At 41.6% G+C, this 23,064-nt stretch overlaps 1 protein-coding gene across 1 annotated transcript in view; it reads right to left on the reverse strand.

The window, feature by feature from the left end:
* Positions 1–265: 265 nt before the first annotated feature.
* The window catches only part of LOC145353945 (inositol monophosphatase 3-like), a 43,810-nt gene continuing 21,011 nt past the window's right edge, over positions 266–23,064 (reverse strand). The window contains exons 4-5 of the mRNA XM_080204963.1: positions 12,134–12,295; positions 266–3,257 (exon numbers count right to left, since the gene is read on the reverse strand). Of these exons, the coding sequence (XP_080061089.1) occupies positions 2,977–3,257; positions 12,134–12,295 (443 nt within the window). The 3' untranslated portion in view covers positions 266–2,976. The remainder of the gene's footprint in view (positions 3,258–12,133; positions 12,296–23,064) is intronic.

Consider the following 23,064-nt stretch of genomic DNA (forward strand, 5'->3'; position numbering starts at 1 on the left):
CAGGTTTCCTTCCCTGAGTGACACTAGTTAACCAGATGGGCTTTTCTGACAATTTGAGGGTTTTATGATTCTTATTAATGAGACCAGCATTTTATTCCAGATTTATTAATGAACTGAATTTAAATTCTGCAGCTGTCAAAATAGGACTCGAACTCATATACTTGGAGCCAAGCCAAGTCTGGGCCTCTGGATTGCTAGTCCAGCATCATTACCGTCATCTCACATTTCCCTTGTATCAACATACACATTAAAATCAAAGGCCACACTAAATTATTCTCGTTATTTATTTCCTAATTTACATATTTAACAAATAACCCAACCTCTAAAAAAGTATAACTAATTAGTACAATTACAACAATCAAACATACAACTTTTAATAAGCTAACACGCTTCTGCTGTAATGAATATAAATCATAAATCTAGTTCAATAATGTTCAATGAAGTGATTCCCCTAAAGCTGATTGTTCACCAATGATAGACACCTCCTGATGCATTTTTAAACACAGCAGGAGAAGAATTTGTTGTGTGCTGTGCATGCAACTGGAATACCCAGATTCAAATTAGCTTTATATTGCTTTGCTCATAGCTAAGTCATCAGCCTCAGATGAAGGAATAAAAGAATCAGTCAATAACAAAAGAAGGAAGTGACTAAACCAAGGTCAATTAATAAAACAAAATACTCTTTGGGTTTTCAGACTAAGCATGCGCAAACCCAATTCTTCACCGATGACTATAATTGTGATGATTTTGAAGATTATGCTGAAATTTAGCATGGGATTTTCTGCCCTCCCTTGGCATGTTGGCCAGCGGCTGTTGATGGGATCTTCCAGCTTTGCCAATGTCTGTGGCATTTTCTGTGGCTTGCCTGTCCCCCCACCAAAGAATCCTTAAGGGTGGCAGTGGGGGGGGGGGGTTTCTGCACCTTCATTGAGACAGGCCGGAAGGAAAATTCCAACTTTAGTGCTCGGAAATTCCAATTCTAGTGCTTGAAATATGTGCCCCTTGGAAAAGAGTAGGTGCCCAGATCATGATTTTCTGTCATTCAATTACAATGGATAGAAAATCACTGGCTAATTGGCAGTGATTTTCTATGTACACTCTGGGAGTGCCACATCATGGAGTCATCTATAATGTTCCTCATATAAATGACATTGAAAGTACTGTCATCTTTTGCAGAACACATGGAGCACACAGTAAACTCCTCCATGACCTTGATAGCCTGGCTACCATAAACCTACAAACTACATTGAAGTTAGCCCGCTTAATTGACTCTATTTTGGTTTATCACTAACTAATCAAACCATTATACAATATTTTAAAACATAAGAAAGAAAATGGAAAACACAATTGAAAAATGCACTTCTATTTTTAAAAAGTTTGTTTGCAATACCAAAGTTGATTTTTGCTTTTTTCTTTAAAAAAAATTCTTTTGATTCAAAGTACCACAATGACCATTTTATCTGCTGTTCCTATCAATACTTCAGAGACCATTAAGACTGACAAATTGAAGTTGAATCAATTGGCCATCGCTTAAAGGATGTCCCATTCACCACATGGAATTGATGAATGCAGTACTACTTGAAATATTAAAACATTCATATTTTCAGAAAACAGAGATTCAGAGGAAAATTGTGTTTTATGTTTTATGCGAAGGCAATAAAACATGAGATATCTACAATCAGATATGTGAAATTGTGCCTCAGAAAAGATCAATGCGTTTCAGTATAGCAAGTGGGTTGGTATAGAATTTAATTTGGCATGATCAATAATATTGTGGATAGCAGCAAATTAAATTCTGACTACACTCACTGTACTGGTAACTGTCGCTTTGGGAGTGATATACTTCTTTCACTCTTTGATGTTCAGATAACCAGTCCTCACAGAACTTTGTATATGACACATTATTCCCCAGGCAAGACAGTTATACTCAATTTTTTCTGCTCCATAATCATGTTCTGAGATCTGTATGACACAGCCCTGACCACTTGTTCTGTCTGCCTCACCCCATTACCAATCAAATCTCTGCATATCACTTCTCCAGAAAACACATGTGATATCAGAAGCTCAATTGCACGGAGAACTATTCTGTCACGGTGAATTCTTGTTTGGAGAGACTGCAAAGAAGGCTCATCAGGATGTTGCCTGCTCTCAAGGCTATGAGGAGAGATCGAATAAACTAGGATTATTTTCATTGCAAATTTGGAGGCTGAAGGGAGACCTGATGGCGGTCCACAAAATTATGAGAGGCATAGACAGGGTGGATAGTCAGAGACTTTTTCGAAGAGTGGAAGTGTCAATTGCAAGAGGGTTTCAAGGTGAGGGGGGAAATTTTAAGGGAGATGTGCAGGGGAAGTTTTTCATGCAGAGAATGGTGGGTGCCTGGAATGCGCAATGAGAGGAGGCATTGGAAGCAGGCACATTAGCAACATTTAAAAGTCATCTGGATGGGTACATGAATAGGGAGGAAATAGAAGGATACGGACTGAACAAAGGCAGAAGGTTTTTTCTTCCGTTTAGCTAGGCCATCATGATCACAGGCTTGGAGAGCTGAAGGATCTGTTCTTGTGCTGCACTTTTCTTTGCTCTTAACACATTAAAGAAAATGGACACTGAAAATGTTCATATCAGGGCAATAGTTCAGCAGTAAATAGTTTATATATAGACTTACTTTAAAATCACAGTGACAGGCTCACATAAACAGAAATTCCACATACAAAAAGAAGGCTCAAAGGATTGAGGTCAATCAATTATAAGGGTACACATTTTATAATAATGCTTTTAGGAAATCACAAAGGTGCTATTCATTTCTGCATTTGAACAGTAGAAACTGCTTCGGGAGACCTCTTGAGTTGATATTTCTCCGAGTCAATGGGGGAGAAATTCATCCACATTATGTATGAAATTTTCTGCTGCTTCTGCTCATTAATCTTTCAAGATTTACCACAATGAGCACAACTGGAGGTTCCTGGTATTCCTTTAGTTCTTTTTTGGAGCAAGGCTTTTGAGATCAGGTAATCGTTTAAGCAAAGCATGGTGATCTATCCCAATACTTGCTACAAGTCCACCATTATTGGAGGGAATGTCACTGTAATCGATGGAACCTCCTTCGATTGTTGTCATCTCACCTCCCACGGCTTTCACTATGGCATTACCGGCACAAATGTCCCACTTCTTAATGAAAGTCACATGGATGTATACATCCGCACTGTCAGGCTGTGTGCCTTCTCCAGAGTCTAAAAGTGAAAGAACTTTGTATCCTGTTATGTATTGAAGCAAAAAATACACATGGTCAAAACAAGATCCACATTGGAATTTCAACTGAAGAGTAAAAAGGTCTGATTAGCGTATGCACAGTATTCAAGTCACTGTCACATGAGAAAAGCACACTGTTTGACCTTGTATCAATAGAACAAGCAAATATCAGATTTGAGTTAAAGTGCACTGGAATTCAAAAGCTCCAGTGAAGCCTGGTGCGAGGCAACAAAGTTGTCAGAAAAGGCACAGGTAACAGAATAAATTGTTGCAATGATTCCTTGGAAGCCAGGAGGAAGCACAAATGAAGCCCCTCTGACTGGTAGTTGTACAAATGTTTTCTAAAATTTAGTTTATATAAGAGGCCATTCTTGTACCTCTCCCTAGCAGGGTCCAATTCCCAGCCCAATATCTGCTTCCGCCCACTGGCCTTAATGTCCAACTCATCAGCTTCAGGAAAAAAGAGATCTGCTGTATTAAAATGAAATTAACATGGCCCAGGTCTAATTTAAACCTCATCCACCCTGCACCAAACTCACTGCTGGTTAAAATTGGGATTTTAACTCCTGGCTCAAGAAAATTCCTCAGTTGCACATTGTAGGTAAATAGTAACTAGCATGATAGGTATTTCCTTTGGAATATAATCCATTGCAAAATCATGATACTTTTTAAATTCACTCATGGAATGAGAACATTGCTGGAGACTCTGGCATATGTACATATGAATTAGGAGCAGGAGTCCCTTTAATCCTGTTCCATCCCGATTTAGTAAGATCATGGCTGATCTGATTGTGGCCTCAAATCTCCTTTCCTGCCTACCCGCTATATGCTTTGACTCCCTTGTCAATCAAGAATCTAACCCAGTCTTAAAACTATTCAATGACTCTCAACCAAGAATCTAATCCAGTCTTAAAACTATTCAATGACTCTCAATCAAGAATCTAATCCAGTCTTAAAACTATTCAATGACTCTACCTCCACAGCTCTCGTGGGGAAGAGAATTCCACAGACTAAAAACTTTCTGAAAAAAAAACTTACCTCCATCTGTCATGGTAGTCCCCTTATTTTTAAACTGTGCCCCCTAACTCTAGTTTCTCTCACAAGGGAAAACATAGTCTCAGCATCCATCAAGTGTCAAGACTCCTCAGGATCTTCAATGTTTCAATTAGATCATCTCTCATTCTGCTAAACTCCAATATATACAGGCCTAACTTGTCCAACTTTTCCTCCTAAGATAATCTCTTCATCTCAGGAAATAGTTATGTAATCTTTCTCTGAACAGTATCAGCAGTCATATCCCTTCTTAAGTAAGGGGGCCAAAACTGTACACAGTGCACCATATGTGCAATTGTAGCAGAACTTCCCTATTTTTATGTTTCATTTCCCTCAAAATAAACAACAACATTCCCTTTGTAACCAAAAGTGAAAACGCTGGAAAATCTCAGTAGGTCTGGCAGCATCTACAAGGAGAGAAAGGAGCTAATGTTTTGAGTCCAGTTGACCCTTTGTTAAAGCTAAAAGGCATAGAAAGTGGGAGACATTTATAGTGCAGGGGGAGGGAATGAAAGATGAGTCATAGCCATAGAAACCAGGGGAAAAGACTACTAATAGCTATCCACAGAGAGAATAAAGGATGTGAATGGCCAAACGGCAGAGAAGCTGAAAGCTGTGCCAAATGCTTCCCCCACCCCCGATGCCTCCCCCCCCTACTTCAACCCCCTCCCCTTACCTTTTCTACCCCCCACTTCCCCTTTTCTATTCTATCTCTGTCCCATTTCACCTCCCCCCCTCAGTATCTTCATCTGGCACAGCTTACAGCTTCTCTCTTTTAGCTTTGACAAAGGGTCATCTGGGCTTGAGACGGCAGCTCTATTCTCTCCTTAAAGATGCTGCCAGATCTGCTGAGATTTTTCAGCGTTTTCTCTTTTGGTTTCAGATTCCTCCACGCCCAGTAATTTACTTTTATCTGACATTCCCTTTGTCTTCTTAATCACTTGCTGTAAATGCATGCTAACTTTTTGTGATTGATGTATCAGGACTCACACATCCCTCTGTACTGTACAGTTCACCAATCTATCTCCATTTAATAATACTTTTAATTCTTCCTGACATTGATTGCCCAGCCCTAACCGCCTTCGAAAAGGTGGTAGTGAGTTGTCTTCATGAACCACTGCAGTCCAAGTGGTGTAGGTACATCCATGGTGCTGTTAGCGAGGGAATTGAAGAATTGTGATCTAGTGATGATTCAGTGAAGGAACAATGATATATTTCCAAATCAAGATGGTGTGTGACTTGGAGGGGAATTTCAGGGTAGTGGTGTTGCCTTCATCCTTTTAGTCAGTAAAGGTTGCAGTTTGCAAAGTCCTGTCGATTGGCGAGTTGCTGTAGTGCATCCTGTAGATGATGCATACAGCAGACATGTTGCTGACCTGAATCAAAACAACACACAATGCTTCAAATATTAACGAGATAGGTGGTGAATCTAAACAGCAGGAAGGGCACAGGTGTGGAGATGTAATTGCACACAGGAGTGCTCAATTCCCATATGGGACAATCCAAACACATAAAACGAGTAACTTTCCCCGTCCCATAGGGCAAGTGCCAGATTAGTATGTGAATCAGCTCGATATTGTTCAGATCCACTACACCTCTGGCAGAGGCTGGGCAAAGAAAAATCTGCTAGACCTATCCCTCCGGTGCAGAAACAGTGCTGAAGGGAATAGAATAACTAAAGCCATGAGGAAATTTTACCTGTATATAGTTGCAATTGTTTACCTCCTATGTAAACGCTGCCGTGGTCGTTACATTTTAAAGTAAGTAGCGTAAGCTTGCAAAGTAAAGTTTATTCATTAGTCACAAGTAAGGCTTACATTAACACTGCAATGAAGTTATTGTGAAATTCCCCGAGTCACTACACCCCGGTTTGGTCAATGCACCTAACCAGCATGTCTTTTAGACTGTGGGAGGAAACCGGAGCAAACCCATGCAGACAAAGGAGAATATGCAAACTCCACACAAAGAATAACCCAAGCTGGGAATCAAACCTGGGTCTCTGGCACTGTGAGGCAGCAGTGCTAACCATTGTGCCACCGTGCCACCACTTTGCATATCTTTGCTGCAATCTAACATCGTAACGGCCACCACAATAGTTTTTATGGTGCATATAGAACGTTCTTCATCAGTTTTCACATTTCAGCAAACAACTAGCCAAACATTATCAGTGTGATCTGCTAATAGCTGGCACGAAAGGATTATTTGCCCATGTTGTGTGCTGATCATTAAAAGCCAATTATTAATACCAATGCAGCATAATATAGGGTAGGAGACAATCAAAAAGGACTCATTAAGCTGGGTCAGACAAGTAAATAATGCAGGCGATTTCTGTCCCAGGCCAAAGGTGCAGTAGTTATTGACTGATCTCACAGCTGGGGGAAAGACAGTCTGGCTTCACACAGGGCACAATTAGAGCAGTAGGCATCAAATAACTCAGGCAACGTATTTCAAGTCAGTTACAGGGAACATCAGAATATCAATGAATGAAGACTTGGAAATGATGATTAAAATTGGATTGAGAAAAAATTACAGGGGCAGTTTACCATCACACTACCACAAAATCGCCCCCTCCTCAACATATTTTTTGCCACAGGATCCTTCCAGAGAAGCAAATGTGGGCGGCACGGGTTCAATTCCGGCCTGGGGTCACTGTCTGTGCAGAGTTTGCATGTTTTCCCCATGCCTGAGTGGGCTTCCTTCTGGTACTCTGGTTTCCTCCCACAATCCAAAGATGCACAGATTAAGTTGATTGGCCATGCTAAATTGCCTTAGTGTCAGGGAGATTTGCAGGGTAAATATGTAGGATTATGGGGATAGGGCCTGGGTCGGATTACTGTCAGCGCAGGCTCGATGAGCTAAATAGCCTCCTTTTGCACTTTCGGGATTCTATGATTCTTTCAGGAATAAGCTTCTTTGGCAACTTTGCTCATTAAGGGTGTTAATTAAAGCTGAAGATTGCAAGTTTATTTGCTTAAACCTCCCTACTTAACAGCAGAAAAAAAGCCAATGTTTCATCAAGTTGTTCGTACCATCATGACATTCACAAGGTGGTTATATTACTGGATTAGTCATCCAGAGTTCAAATCCCACCACAGGAACTGAGGAATGTAAATCTGGTTCACAAATAAATAGGAATGAGAAGCTAGTCATATGATAACCATGTAAAAATGGAATTGATGCAATCGACCATCTGCTGTCCCTTAGGGGAAAAAAAAATCAGTTTATCTGACGCAATCTGGCATTTTCATGATGTCAGACCCACAACTACAGCTGTTTAAAAAGGCAGTTCATCACCATCTTCTCAAAGTCAATTAGACACGGGTAATAAACGTTTTCTTGCCAGTGACGCCGACATTCAGTGAATGAATTTTAAAAAAAGTTTTGTATATATGTGATCATTTGTGTGTCAATCATTAATCCCAAGATCGGCATTACGAGGAACAGCTAGCTATTCCAAGAATGCAAATTGTGAGCTGCACAAGGAAATGTTAATCCATGGTTCCGAGAGTGCAAACATGAAGTTTGAACTCTGAGGCAATCAAACATGCAATAGATCTTTGAAGGAAAAGGCTGTTTCCTGAGGGAAATGGGTTATGGTGCAACAATGACCACCGATCCCTATATAGGCCAGGCCATGTACAACTGGCAGATTTCCTTCCCTAAATGACATCAGTAAACCAGATTTTTTTTAATGACAATTAATGACAGTTTCATGGTCACCATTATTGAGAGTAATTCATTGGTTGAATTTAAATTCTACCAGCTTCTGTGGTGGGATATAAACCCACAGTCACTGCACACCATTATCTCCCCAACAATTCTCACGGAGCAACACTTTAGATGAAGCAGGCTGGATTTTCACGACCACACAGGGAAGATGCACAAATTGAGAAACTTTGCTGCTGCTTTTGTTGATGAGATGACTAATGTGCATGGCAGCAGACTACCAGCTTTTGTAGACAGGCAGCATGGTGAATAAAGGGGTGATCGCTCAGATTATTGGGGTGAGCTCCGGCATTGGTTGTGGGGTTGGGTAGCCTGAACCATTTTCATGCTTGGGCCTGCTGGGCCACAGCTGGAACTGGGGAGGCGATGGCCTAGTGGTATTATCGCTGGACTATTAATCCAGAAACTCAGTTAAAGCTCTGGGGACCTGGATTCGAATCCCACCACAGCAGTTGGTGGAATTTGAATTCAATAAAAAGTATCTAGAATTAAGAATCTACTGATGATCATAAAACCATTGTTGACTATTGGAAAAACCCATCTGATTCACTCATGTCCTTTAGGGAAGGAAATCTGCTGTCCTTACCCAGTCTGGCCAACATGTGACTCCAGAGCCACAGCAACGTGGTTGACTCTTAACTGCCCTTTGAACAAGGGCAACCAAGGATGGGCAATAGATGCCGGCCAGTCAGCAATGCCCATGTCCCACAAATGAATATAAAAAAAACTAGAAGGCTGTGGATGTCAAACATGCTCTTTTTAAAGTTTATTTATTAGTCGCAAGTAGGCTTACATTTACACAGCAGTGAATTTCCCCTAATGGCCACACGCTGGTGTCTGTTCAGGTACACTGAGGGAGAATTTAGCATGGCCAATTCACTTAAGCTGCACATCTTTGGACTGTGGGAGGAAACCAGAGCACCCGGAGGACACCCACGCAGACATGGAGATAGTGTGCAGACTCTGCACAGACAGTGATTCAAGCGGGAATCGAACTCAGGTCCCTGGTGCCGTGAGGCAGCAGTGCTAACCACTGTACCACCGTGGTGCAAAGATTACTGAGCAGCTTGGGAGCTGATCATGGAGAAAATCAAGCATGGACCTGCCTGCTGGAGGCTATTTTTATGGAGCTAGGAAGAGTGCTGCTGCTCCGCCTGGAATTGAAAAGTACGTCAGAAAAAAAAAAGATTTGGAACTTTTTTGTGGAGTGGCCACAATTGGTCCCTTTAAAGACAACCATACAGGCTCCTCACTACCTGACACAGGGAGGTTGCAGCATATCTTAGAATTACAATCGGAGCTCTGGCGTTAGGGTCCCAGTTTGTACACTTAAACAGCCTCCTCCTTGAAGTAGGCAGGCAACTTCTGCATTATTATAGGCTGTATGAGAGCTCCACTGAAGTAGCCAAGTATCTCACTCTCCCTGATTTTCTTACCATATGCCCATATTGGCAGATGATAAATGGGCAGGTAGCCCGAAAAATGTCTTCCATTTCATTCCATTAAGCATATTTAAAATTATGGAGTTGTTTGCTATACCTGCACTTTTGTTTCAAAGAACCCTCGGTTATTTGTTTGTAGATAACTGCTTTTCTAAATTCATAAGCACAAAAAGAGACTGCCAAACAGGATTGCTGTTTTGTGCGACAGTGTGTATGGTTTATGTCTTTAACAGGTTTATCACTGTATTTCTCTTCAGGTGCCGCTATCTTCTCGTGATTATTGGTTTTCCTTACTACTTTGTATTCCTGTCACTGACGGAATATCACTGGTAGCTTTAAGCATAAGGGCATGGCAGCTTTGGTAGACACTTGTCTTCACTGCACATTACCATGTTATACCGTTGATCAACATAGTGTAATGGGTGAGATGACCCATGGAAAATCTGCCTGCACTATATTCTCACTATTTTCAAGAGACATTCGCTGTCAAAATACCCTGCTGTAAAAAGAATACAAAATTTATCATTCAACCACTTTCGATAAAAACAGTTCTTTCGAAAAATTAATTGGATGTGGACGTCACTGAAAAGGCCGACACTTATTGTCCATCCCTAATGGTTGGGCCATTTCACAGAGCATTGAAGAGTCAACCACATTGCTGCATCACATGTAGGCCAGACCAGATAAGGATGGCAGATTTCTTTCTCGAAAGGACATTAATGAACTGGGTGGGTTTTTACAACAATCAGCAATGGCTTCATGGTCCATTAGCCTTTTATTGATTTCAAATTTCACCATCTGCCATGCTGGGATTTGAACCAAAGTCTCCAGGTCTCCTGGATCTTTGGATTTCTAGTTCAGTGACAATACCAATACATCATTGCCTGCCCTGACCTCAACAACTGTATTTCCAACATCTTCATTATTTGTGCTAATTCAGTAGATAAACAGATACTTGAGACATTACTTATTTATTAGTGTGACAAGTAGGCTTACATTAACACTGCAATGAAATTACTGTTAAAATTCCCTAGTCTGGCACCTGTTCGGGTTCGCTGAGGGAAAAATTTAGATGGCCAATGCACCTAACCAGCATGTCTTTCAGACTTTGGGAGGAAACTGGAGCATCTGGAGGAAACCCACACAGACATGGGGAGAACGTGCAAACTCCGCACAGACAGTAACCCAAGCCAGGAATCAAACCCAGGTCCCCGATGCTGTGAGGCAGCAGTGCTACTCACTGTGCCACAATGCCGCTCATAGTTAAGGGATTACTGTTATAGATGTGCTTTGGTTGATTTACCACCTCCCATCCCAGCCAATCTGACAAGTAAATTCCACATTCCTAATCTCCATTTTCCTCACCATTTTGTTTGCCAGGTTGGAAATAACAGAAAACTTTATTTGGTTCATTCTTTGACAGAAGGGGCAGCTAGTTAGAGCAGGATGTGATTACAAATGCATCACGAATGAATGTTATGAGGACACTTTAGATGCCATTCCATCACTATTCAGCAATTCACAAAGACAGCATCAGTTTCAACGCTTGTACTGACAAGGCTTCCCAGGCATGTATCATGGAGACATGAAGGACTGGACTTCCCTCCACAACCCGCACCCGAAAATAGGGAGGATAGCAGTGGAAAATTAGTTCTTCAAATCCGTCCTTGGCCTTTCATTTCTTCCCCAGCCCTCGCCAGGAAGCTCACCAGCTTCCCCTTTGCCACCCAATGTATGGAGATGCTGGTGGTGAAGCCGGTCCTGACAATCTGCCCAAGTTCCCTACCTTTACCTGCTGTTGCTGTCTCTGCCTTCCCTAGAAAGTACTAGAAGCATGACAGTGGATGATGGAGGGAAATAACCTAATATTAGATTTCCCGCCTTATTGGGCCCACTTAGCTCTTGAAGCTATCAGAAGATGAAGTCTTCAATCAACATGGTTTTGGGGGTTTCTCTAGCCACTCACTTGTACTGCTGTAATGGCTATCACACTGCACCACCAACTCAGTTTGCACCCCCTCAATGGTAAGCTTCATTTTACTCATAGATATAATCATAGAATCATACAGTGCAGAAGGAAGCCATTCAGCCTTCTGAATCTGCACCAACCACAATTCCACTCAGACCCTATCCCCACAACCCCATGCATTTACCTTAGCTAGTCCCACAGACACTCAGGGGCAATTTAGCATGGCAGATTTACGTAACCTGCATATCTTTGGACTGTGGGAGGAAACCCACGCAGATGCAGGGAGAACGTGCAAAATCCACACAGCCAGTGACCCAGGTTGGAAATTGAACCCTGGTCCCCGCCCCTGTGAGGCAACAGTGCTAACTACTGTACCACCGTGCTGCCCTTAATTTTGAAGGAAGAGCTCCCAACAGGGGATGGAGTGAAACTGAGCTGGGGTAACATAACGATAATGTTACCCCTAAGCATACATGGGTGATTTTGGAGAGATCCAGTCCCAACCATAACGCAATATGTCAAATTGATTTTTATCTACCTGGAATATGTTTTTTTTTATTTTAAAAGGAGCCAATGTTTGTATTTGCCTGTATGACTGATATTAACTTTGGCAACAATGTTAGTGAACTGATCCAGGAATGGGATGGAGGAGAATCAATCTTATGTAGCTTTAATAAATCAGGTGACCCACCTGCTCCACCGGCAGGGATAATGGTTGTGTCATTTCCGAAAGCACCTTTGCAGTAAGACTTCACCGCTCCTGCATGGGATCTGGAGACAATTATTGTAGGCGTCTTTGCGTTGTAGGTTTTCCGTGGATGAATGTTTGATGCTCCATCAACCATAGCCCAAGCTACAAGGTGAAAAGTAGAAGAAACACATTTTGGGTGCCAGGTAAGGACAGCCACACTCAGTCATTAAGATTTAAATATCATAATGTTAAATATCAATTAATTCTATTAAATTGTAAGCAGATGGTGAACATTAATTAGGGATTCATTCACTTGAACCCATTATGAATATGCATAAGCTAAAACTACGATTGTTGGGTTAAGACGTATGTGCATCCCTATGAATAAATAAAAAAGTGAGTAATAATTGACTCCAGTTCTATCCTTTACGTCAAGGGGTATGGGTAGAATGCAAGAAAATGACTTTGAGGTGGAAGATCACCCATGAGCAAGTTAAATGGCACAATAGACTTGAGGGCTGAATGACCAATTACTACTCCTAAGTCTGACATTTCTATGTTCCTATTGTTTGGTTCTCAGAACAGAACCCCATATTATGGAACCAGGCTAGACCCCAATAATTTTTCTATTTTGACATAAATGTGAGAAAAGGATACTTCATTCTACGCGTAATTTCATTAACAAATTAGGAATCTTTTATCAAAACAAACCCTATTCAGAATGCAGTTTAATCATAAGTCTAACAAAATGATGCAGTTTAATTCTTAACCATTGAACAAGCTTTAAACATGAAAAGAAACAACACTAATTTTTAACTTATCACTGTTTCCGTTCCAAATAAGCAACATTCTTCCCAAAGACTTAAATGCCACTTTAAATAAAGATAACAAGCTCAGGTATGTTTGCTTTATATTGTGGTAACATCTGTGAAGCTTCTAGAGAGATTTTGTGGACAGAGAGAGAGAGCAAGCAGTTTGCAGATCTGTTTTCAGACCCCAGCTAGCAAACTGAAAGCTGTTTCATTACTAATACCTAGCCCCTCCCATTAACCATTACCACATGACCCGGTATCCCCAAACTCACCTTCCATTCCTTTAATCAAAAAAAAGACCCAGAGGAAATCTCCATTTACAGACAAAAGCCCATTAGTTATAAATTAATCAATACTACATGGCTAAAATGAATAACTATCCTGCTTTCTCAGCATCTGAGGTGCATTCCTCCACATATACCGACTCCCTGTGGAAGAAACACTGAACTTGAAAACATTCTACAGGAACATAAAGCGAGCAATTCTTCCATCTGCTTTTGTAATGCAGCAGGCTGGAATACTGTAGAGGAGGCCATTTCATGGGCTCTCTGCTGGGTGCCAAGGCCTCCGCACATTTCCAGCAGCCGGATTTCCGGCACCATCAGGTCCGTGCCGAAAATTAGCTTGGGGCTGCATATATTATGTAAATTCTAATTGGAATGCAATTTAAATATCATGAGCAGGCCCGGGGCTACGGGGAGTGGGGGGAGTTGCGGGCTGGTGGTGGGGTCAGGAGATTGGGGCTGCAGAGGTGGTGAAGGAACATCAAGGGGGTGGTTGAGGCTGGCCCGGGAATATTTGGGGGCCAGCGAGCAGGGCCTGGGAGTGTCAGAGGGGCAATACCGCAGGTGTTGTGGGCCTGGCCAGCGATTGAGCTGGTTAACAATTGGGAGGCCAGCAGGCGGGGACCACTGCACGTGCATTGATCCCAGCGCTGACAGATTGGTGCATGTGCAGTGGCCCGCTCAGCGCTGTGCTGCCAGCCTCTCCAGCGGGAATAGGCCCTGCCCACAGCTTTTTTGGACAGATTCACGACAGGGAGAATGGGAGAGTCATTTTGAAACTCCCACTGAAAAACCAGCATGATTTACTCCAGTTTTTATGAAAATTCAACATAATGTTTTTGGGAGAATTGCCCCCAAAATGTATAAATACCAGAGTGTCATCATAATATCCTTTTCTAACTGGCTTTCTGGAATAGAACACCGGCATCTACAATGGTGGAGCAAATCATTGAAAAGCAACACTGTATCTCGAACCTCAGATTATTATTTGAACCCTCTGAGTATTTGGTTTGGCTGTTAACTGGTTAAAAGAAAAATCATACAGCGAGATGGGTGGCGGATGCTGCAACTGCCTCCTCCAAAAGGTCCTGCGTTTCTAATTTGAATAGACTGCAGCAAATGCAGTGCCATATCAGAAGTAGCACAGCTGAAAGTCATAGTGCTTTGTCTCATGCCCAAGGCAATACCTGTTAAGTTCATTTAGAGTCACAGGGTCATAGACTTATAGGGGATTACAACATAAAAACAGGCCCTTCGGTCCATGCCACCCCTTTTTTTAACCCCTAAGCTAGACCCAATTGTCTGCTTTTGGTCCATATCCCTCTATACCATGTTACCACGTGACTGTCTGAATGCTTTTTAAAGGACAAAATTGTTCCCACCTCTATTACAATCTCTGGCAGCTTATTCCAGGCACTCACCACGCACTGTGTGAAAAAATTGCACCTCTGGAAGCTTTTGTACCTCTCCCCTCTCATCTTAAACCTATGTCCTCTAGTTTTAGAGTCCCCTATCTTAAATCTATATTTAAGGCCAATACTTTAACATCAAATAATTCATAATAGTAATTTTAGTGAAGTTATCTTTTCACCAACTCTGCATAAGTATTTTGGGTTCAGTTATGTAATTTCTACTTTGTGAAAGATTGGACAGTACCTGCTAAACAATCCTGATTGTTCTAAGAATAGCACTGAAACTGATTTAAGTTATCAGTCAGGCTCGCGGTGCGGCTCAGCTATGGATGATAGTAACTGCATTTATTCACACAAGGGGCACTGACCTTTGCAGACAGGAGGAATATATCCTGACACAGTGGTTAGCACTGCTGCCTCATAGCACCAGGGTCCCAGATTCAATTCTGGCCTTAGGTCACTGTCTGTGTGGAGTTTGCATAGAGGGTATGCGAGTCATGGGGCTGGGAAGGGGATATGGGTTGGCATGGATGGGGCATATGGAGTATGTGGCAGAGCAGTGCCAGAGCAAAGAGGTAGGCTTCATGCTCAGCCCACCTCCTCATCCAGTAAACTGTATACTTATTCCAGGGCCATCTGTCCCGACTTGTTTTTCAGATTGCCCCCGGCTGAATATGCCACCTGTGAGCAGCTATTTTTGAAGGCTGGGTTCACCAAGCCAGGAAATATCCAACTCGACAAATTCATCCCAGGAACAGAAATCTAGGCCAAGTTGTTTATTAAATGGAAGGAACTCAGGATTGCTTATTCCTTTTAAATGATTTTTCAGTTCAAATGATGCTTTGAAACCCAAGTTTTATACTAGATTTAATGTGTGAGTAATAATTACTAAATTGAACTGTAACTGAGCTGATTCTCAGTTAAAGACAGTTTCTGCCTCTCCTTCTGCCAAACATCACCAAAATACCTAACAGTCCCTGGATCGCTGCACTCATTTGTTGAATCTATTTTTAATTATTTAAGTAAAATGTCTGACACTAATCTATTGACACTTACAACTTAAAGCTGAAATTACAAAGGGATTGGGTTAGTTCTGCTCTTACTCGTTCACTCCTGTGCTTTAAATATACTTTCCATATTAGATAAAATGTAAACCTGCACTTCACAGCTGGGCTGTTCCTTCACAGCTGTCCCTTGACAGCTGGACAGTCCTTTACCAGTTCCTTCACAGCTGTACAGTTCCGTCACAGATGTACAGCTCCTTGACAGCTGGACAGTTCTTTTACAGACTGACAGTTCCAGTGGGTTGTGTATAAGTGCATAAATATTTTCACCAAACAAACAACCTGCAATTCATTCAAATCAAACGGTGCAGCAATCGCTGCCTGTGGCATTGATGCAAAGTATTCTCTCTTTATAAGGGAGTAGGAGGGTGGAGGGATCAGGTGAAAGAGACAACAATAGGAATTTGCCAGACCATGCTTATCTTCACAATCACTGTCTGAGGAAAGAAGACCTTGGACTGAAACAGGTTGGGGCTCTACTAAGTCTCTTGCCTTTTCCATACCTGTGCAAAATTTGATGTTATTACATTGATAGATCCCTAAACCTGGCCTTCCATATAGATATGCAATATTTTAGTCTAACTGTGAACTGTTTATCTTCATAACATTAAAGATAAACACTACTTGTACTAGCTTTTGCAGTACACTCCAGCCCAGTTTGTTCTCACAAGTGTTTCGACCACTGTTTCAACGGTTGCTCAGTTAGAGATATTCTGGCCTCTCAAGCTGACAGATTCTGGGTTCATGTCCCAGTTAAGTATAAAAGTTTAGGATGACCTTCCAGTGCACTACTGAGGGAGTGCTGGACTGTCAGAGGTGCCGTCTTTCAGATGAGCTATTAAACTAAAATCCCATCTGCTCTCTCAAGTAAAGGTAAATGATCCCCCCTATCTGTTATTTTAATGAACAGTATGACAGTTCTCCCTGCTGACTTGACCAATATTTGTCCCTCAATCAACTGCACTAGAAGGTTACCTGGTCATTGTCACACTGCTGTTTGTGGTCTTTAACTCTTGTACAAATTGGCTTCCGTGTTTCCTGTATTACAAGAATAACTACACTTCAAACAGTCCTTCATCAACATCCTAAGGTCGTGCACAGTGCTCTATACAAAAAGAAACCGTCCACTTTAATGGGCACGACTTACAACAAGGAGAATCAGCAGCTTTAAACTAATACACAGAGCGAATGGTAATTTTAGTTACTGTGTGGAATTTAGTGGTTCAATAAGATTGAGGTTTGTTTTTTGATCATCTCTTCAAGAGAAATATAGAGTTCAAGGTTCAGCTTGCCTATTATATATTTCCATTACAGCTAATTTGAACACCAGGGGTTATGGCAACTCAACAGCTACATCTGTTTCCATGGAGACCACTTCCAGCCTCTCGTCATCACTTTGAGAGGCTTACAATTCTTGTCTGTAATTATCCAGCAAACAGGGTTTTTGACATCCATCAGACAGTTCAGTCAATTGCCATACATACATGCAAAAAGCATGCTAATATTTTGCATTTTATGCCTATCTAGTGTATTTAAAGACACTACTTTTCCTTCCATCCGTCACGTTTTGTGTGCAACAATTTGTACAAATATCGAGACAGTTCGTGGCTTTGCCAATTTTGGGACTTATTTATTCCGAAAGGATCTTTCAGCTAACCAAACATAAGAAGTAGAATATTAACAACAATGACGCTGAGAAAGAAACACAGTTAGAAATATGAAAAAGACAGAACTATTAACATTTAGATATATTGCTGTGAGCAGCAAACAAACAAGCCAGTCATCAGACTGGCACTTGCCCACAATCCTTCTACGGGATATTGCATGGCATGTTCTTGCCAACCAACACCCAGCCAGCTGAGCACCTCTCCAGGGCATCAGCAATATGTGAAGAGGGCAAAAAATCTATGGCCAGAATTTTTTGGTCTTCCAGCAAATCTGGCAGCGGAGGAGGCTCGCCATTGGCCAACACAGGATCTTCTGGTCCCATCAAAGTCAATGGCCATTTGCATTGCTCATTGGCTGTGCTGCCAGGGAGTCATAAAGGTCACACACAGTGAGACCAGAAGATCCCATCAGAGGGATCTTTATTTTTTTTATTCGTTCCTGGGATATGGGCATTGCTGGCAGGCCAGCATTTATTGCCCATCTCTAGTTGCCCTTGGAGGGCAGTTGAGAGTCAACCACATTGCTGTGGATATGGAGCCACAGGTAGGCCAGACCAGGTAAGGCCAGCAGATTTCCTTCCCCAAAGGGCATTAGTGAACCAGATGGGTTCACAAATATCCCACTAATAGGTTTTGGTCTTTAGAATCATTAACAAGCAGTGCAATGTCTAAAACAAGGGTCAGAATTTTACACTATCTAGGTGGGTGTGCCTGATCTGGAAGAGTGTAAAATAGCATGTGACGATGCCAGGTGAGAACCCTAACATCATCCCATGCTCATGCAGTATTTTGATTGGCAGGTGCAGATCAGCAGTCCAGAATTAACAAGCCAATTGAAGCGATTATTTGCCCCATTGCCTGGAATATTAATTTTGATTTATTATTGTCACATGTATTGGTATGCAGTGAAATGTATGGTTTCTTACGTGCTATACGTACAATCAATGCATACTGTTCATAAAGGAAAGGAAAGGATGCAGAATGTATGTTACAGTTAGAGCTAGGGTGTAGAGAAAGATTAACTTAATACAAGGTAGGTCCATTCAAGAGCCTGATGGCAGCAGGGAAGACACTGTTCTTGAGTCAGTTCGTACATGACCTCAGACTTTTGTATCTTTTCCCAACGGAAGAAAGTGGAAAAAAGAATGTCCAGGATGCGTGGGGTTCTTAATTATGCTGGCTGCTTTTCTGTGGCAGCAGGAAGTGTAGACAGCGTCAATGGATGGGAGGCTGCCCTATGTGAATGACTGGGTTTCGTTCACAATCCTTTATTACTTTTCTTGTGCAATTTTCAGGTCGTCGCATGGACAGAATGAGTAGGCAGGCCATTGCTTTTCAACGTTTCTTAGTTATGGATGGGATTGGCCAATAGCTCTGAGGAGGGACTTCCTTCCGAGGGCAGATAGAAGCCCCACGTGCTACCATTAAATCTCAACTGAGCATTACAATCGCGGTGGGTTACTGAGAGTAGGCGGGAACGCATTACACATCGACTTTCAAGATGGCGAATGCTATCCTAAAAATTCTACCCAGGATGTGTCAGTTAGAATTGTCAATTCAATATCAAGTCTGCCACAAATGTGAGATAAATAGAGGGGAAGAAAGATTGGATAGGCAGAGATTTGAAAAAAGGCAGGATTAAAACTTTATAAGTTTTTGAAAATCTCAAACAATAGTGAAAAGCTAAAGGAATGATAGTCCACACTTGTAAAAATTAACATTCAGTGCCAGTCAGGCAGTGATTAACACTGATAACATTGTTGAAGTTTAGTTACGTGGCAAATTACAAACCCGAACCTTTTATAATAAGTTTAGTCTGCAACTATGATATCAGTGCAGAAAGTTCACACTAGCCAATTCAGTTGGAGAGAAAACTTTTCCCAAAGTTAGGGGAGTCTAAAACTAAAGGGCATAGGTTTAAGGTGAGAGGGCAAAGATACAAAAATGTCCAGAGGGGCAATTTTTTCACTCAGAGGGTGATAAGTGTCTGGAACAAGCTGCCAGAAGTAGTAGTAGACGCAGGTACAATTTTGTCTTTCAAAAATATTTAGATAGTTGCATGGGTACGATAGGTATAGAGGGATATGGGCCAAATGCGGGCAACTGAGATTAGCTTAGGGGTTTTAAAAAAGAAAGGGCAGCAGGGACAAGTTGGGCTGGGCCTGTTTCCAAGCTGTAAACCTCTATGTAGCTTTTGGGAAGCTTAAGGGGAAGCAGAGCATCTCACACAGGAACTTCTATTTCCTACCTTTCAGCAACGTCATCTTTAACTCATGCATGCTCAATGAACTTGCTCTCTGATTTGCACATACCAGTGCAGACCATTAGCCTCTCTGTTACTTTTATAGCAATTACCTTTTTAATGACATGACAATGCAATGATTTGAGAGACTGTCTTTCCTTCAATAACTCCCAACAGCTAATTCAGCATTCAAATGCAATTATGTAATCCATTTAATGACAATGAGTCAATACGGGTGAAAAGTGGAAATAAAGCCAAAGGAATTGGGCAGGGGAAGAGATTGGACCACAGGTGAGAGGAGAGACTGGCTGTCAGGGCTAGGATCAAGAGATTTGGCCTTGTAACTTGTAGGGAAAAGGAGCCCCCCCCCCTCCCCCCATCCATATTCCCTTTATAAAGGGATAGGAAGAGATCCACATTCAGGTAAGAATGGGTGTTTTCCTACAGGTTAGCAGACATTTTGTTGTCTGAGGGCAGTACATGGTGGGTGATGCACTGGGATATTGGACATTTCCCTTTAAATGTTCTTAACATGTTTTCCTAATGCCTGATTAACTAGATAAGTAATACAACAAGTGGTACACTTATGGCCGTAAATATGCATTGACTTTCTACCCACAATTCTAGAGGAGTAGGAGGCAGTTTAATATCTGTAAAATAGATGCCACGTAGCTGAATTTATAGGTTCATGTACTATCAGTAAGAAAATAATCTCCATTGATCACGATAATCAAATTCTTATTGTTCTGACAAGGTAAAGATAAAGGGTAAGTTGTTAGAATGTGTTCTGAGAGACATTTAGAGAGGCAAGGACTGATTAGTGACAATCAGCATAGCTTTGTGAGTGGGAAATCACATTTCACAAATTTGACTGAGTTTTTTTGAAGGGGTAATCAAGAAGGTGGATGAGGGCAGTGCAATTGATGGTGTCTACATGGACTTTAGTAAGGCCTTTGACAAGATACCACACGGCAGATTGTCGCATAAGGTTAAATCTCACAAGATCCAGAGTGAGGTGGCCAAATGGATACAAAATTGGTTTGATGACAGAAGACAGTGGGTTGTTGTAGAGGGTTGTTTTTCAAACTGAGGCCAGTGACTGGTGATGAGCCTCAGGGATCAGTGCTGGGTCCACTGTTATTTGTCACTTATATTAATGACTTGGATGAGAATTTAGGAGGCACTGTTAGTAAGTTTGCAGATGACACCAAGATCGGTGGCATAGTCGATAGTGAAGAAGGTTATCTAGGATTGCAATGGGATATTCATCAATTGGGCCAGTGGGATGATGAATGGCAGATGGAGTTTAATTTCGATAAATGCGGGGGGATGCATTTTGGTAGATCAAACCAGGGCAGGAGTTATTCAGTTAATGGTAGGGTGTTGGGGAGAGCTATAGAACAAAGAGATCTAGGGGTAAAGGTTCATAGCTCCTTGAAAGTGGAGTCACAGGTGGACAGAGTGGTGAAAAAGGTATTTGGCATGCTTGGTTTCATCGGTCAGAGCATTGAATACAGGAGTTGGGACTACTTGTTGAAGTTGTACAAGACATTGGTAAAGCCACACTTGGAATCCTGTATACTATTCTGGTCACCCTATTATAGAAAGGATAACATTAAACTGGAAAGAGTGCAGAAAAGATTTACTAGGATGTTACCAGGAATTGATGTTTTGAGTTATAAGGAAAGGTTGGATAGACTGGGACTTTTTCTCTACAGCATAGGAGACTTAGTGGTGATTTTATGGAGGTCTATAAATTAATGAGGGGCACAGATCAGCTAGATAGTCAATATCCTTTCCCAAAGGTAGGGGAGTCTAAAACTAGAGGGCATCAGTTTAAGGTGAGAGGGGGGAGATACAAAAGGGCTCAGTGAGGCAATTCGTTCACCAGAGGGTGATGAGTGCCTGGAACAAGGTGCTAGCGGTAGTAGTAGAGGTGGGTATGATTTTATCTTTTGAAAAGCATTCAGATAGATACATGGGTAAGATGGATATAGAGGGATATGGGCCAGGTGCGGGCAATTGGGACTAGCTTAGTGGTTTTAAAAAATGGGTGATGTGGACAAGTTGGGCCGAAGGACCTTATTCCATGCTATAAACGTCCATGACTCTAAGAGTTGTAGGATGTTGTGGTGGATATAATTCCATAATTCCCTGCAGTTTCTTTATCGGAATAATGCTGTGTGCTGTAGGTCTGCCACAGCTCAGGCACATACTTCAGGGAATTCAAGGTGCCAAAGTTTGAGATCAGGAATCTCCTAATTACTGTTTTCCAATATTTTAATGTGCAGGCAATGTGTTGCATACTGAAGTTGTTTAAAATAGTTTTAACTAGCTGAGTTGTGGATTTGCTACCCTGGCAATCTCCCGGTTTTCATTTCTACTGAAACCCACTGTAACAATGAACAGTTGCTGTAATGGGAACTCCTACTGTAACAGTCGGTTTAGGTTCAGTCAGCAAGTTGAAACTTTACCTCTTCACCTGTTAAATCTCTGAAAATGCGCACAAGCATTCCACAAAGAGGAGTGTAGCTGTTGCTTGTGGAAGGTAATGGGTCTTGCTCAGTAAGTTTGATTTTTTTGAAGTAGCTATTCAATACTTCTTGAAAGGTTTTAGTACGTGTGCATTCCTGAGGCAGACTATTCCTTTGAAGAAAACCACACCCAGCTAGTGACCTTTTGTTTCAGCCTCTCAGTTGCAGCTCAGTAAAGGAGACAAGAGTTCTGCTTCTTCATAAACTACCTTTATTTCTTTGATTGAACTCCATGTTCAATTTTCCCCAACACTCAGGTCCCTCTTTAACCTATTTATATATCTTTGATTTGATTTTGATTTGATTTATTCTTGTCACATGTATTAACATACAGTGAAAAGTATTGTTCCTTGCATGCTATACAGACAAAGCAAATCATTCATAGAGCAGGAAATGAGTGAGTGCATAATACAGTGATAAGGTCACAGCTAGTGTGCAGAGAAAGATCAAGTTAATGCAAGTTAAGTCCAATTAAAAATCTGACAACAGCAGGGAAGAAGCTGTTCTTAAGTCAGTTGATACGTGACCTCAGACTTTTGTATCTTTTTCCCGATGGAAAAAGTAAAAGAGAGAATGTCCAGCGTGCTTGGGGTCCTTAATTATGCTGGCTGCTTTGCCAAGGCAGCAGGAAGAGGAGACAGAGTCAGTGGATGGGAGGCTGATTTGCATGATGAATTGGACTACATTCACAACCTTATGTAATTCCATGCGGTCTTGGGCAGAGCAGGAGCCATACCAAGTTGTCTTGCAACCAGAAAGCTTTCTATGGTGCATCTGTAAAAGTTGGTGAGAGTCACAGCTGACATGCCAAATTTCCTTAGTCTTCTGAGAAAGTAGAGACATTGGTGGGCTTTTTTAACTATAGTATCCACATGGGGGACCAGGACATGTTGTTGGTGATCTGGACGCCTAAAAA

The sequence above is a fragment of the Carcharhinus amblyrhynchos genome, chromosome 16 (genome assembly GCF_965287045.1).
Source record: "Carcharhinus amblyrhynchos chromosome 16, sCarAmb.v2.hapA, whole genome shotgun sequence".
Lineage (NCBI taxonomy): Eukaryota > Metazoa > Chordata > Chondrichthyes > Carcharhiniformes > Carcharhinidae > Carcharhinus > Carcharhinus amblyrhynchos.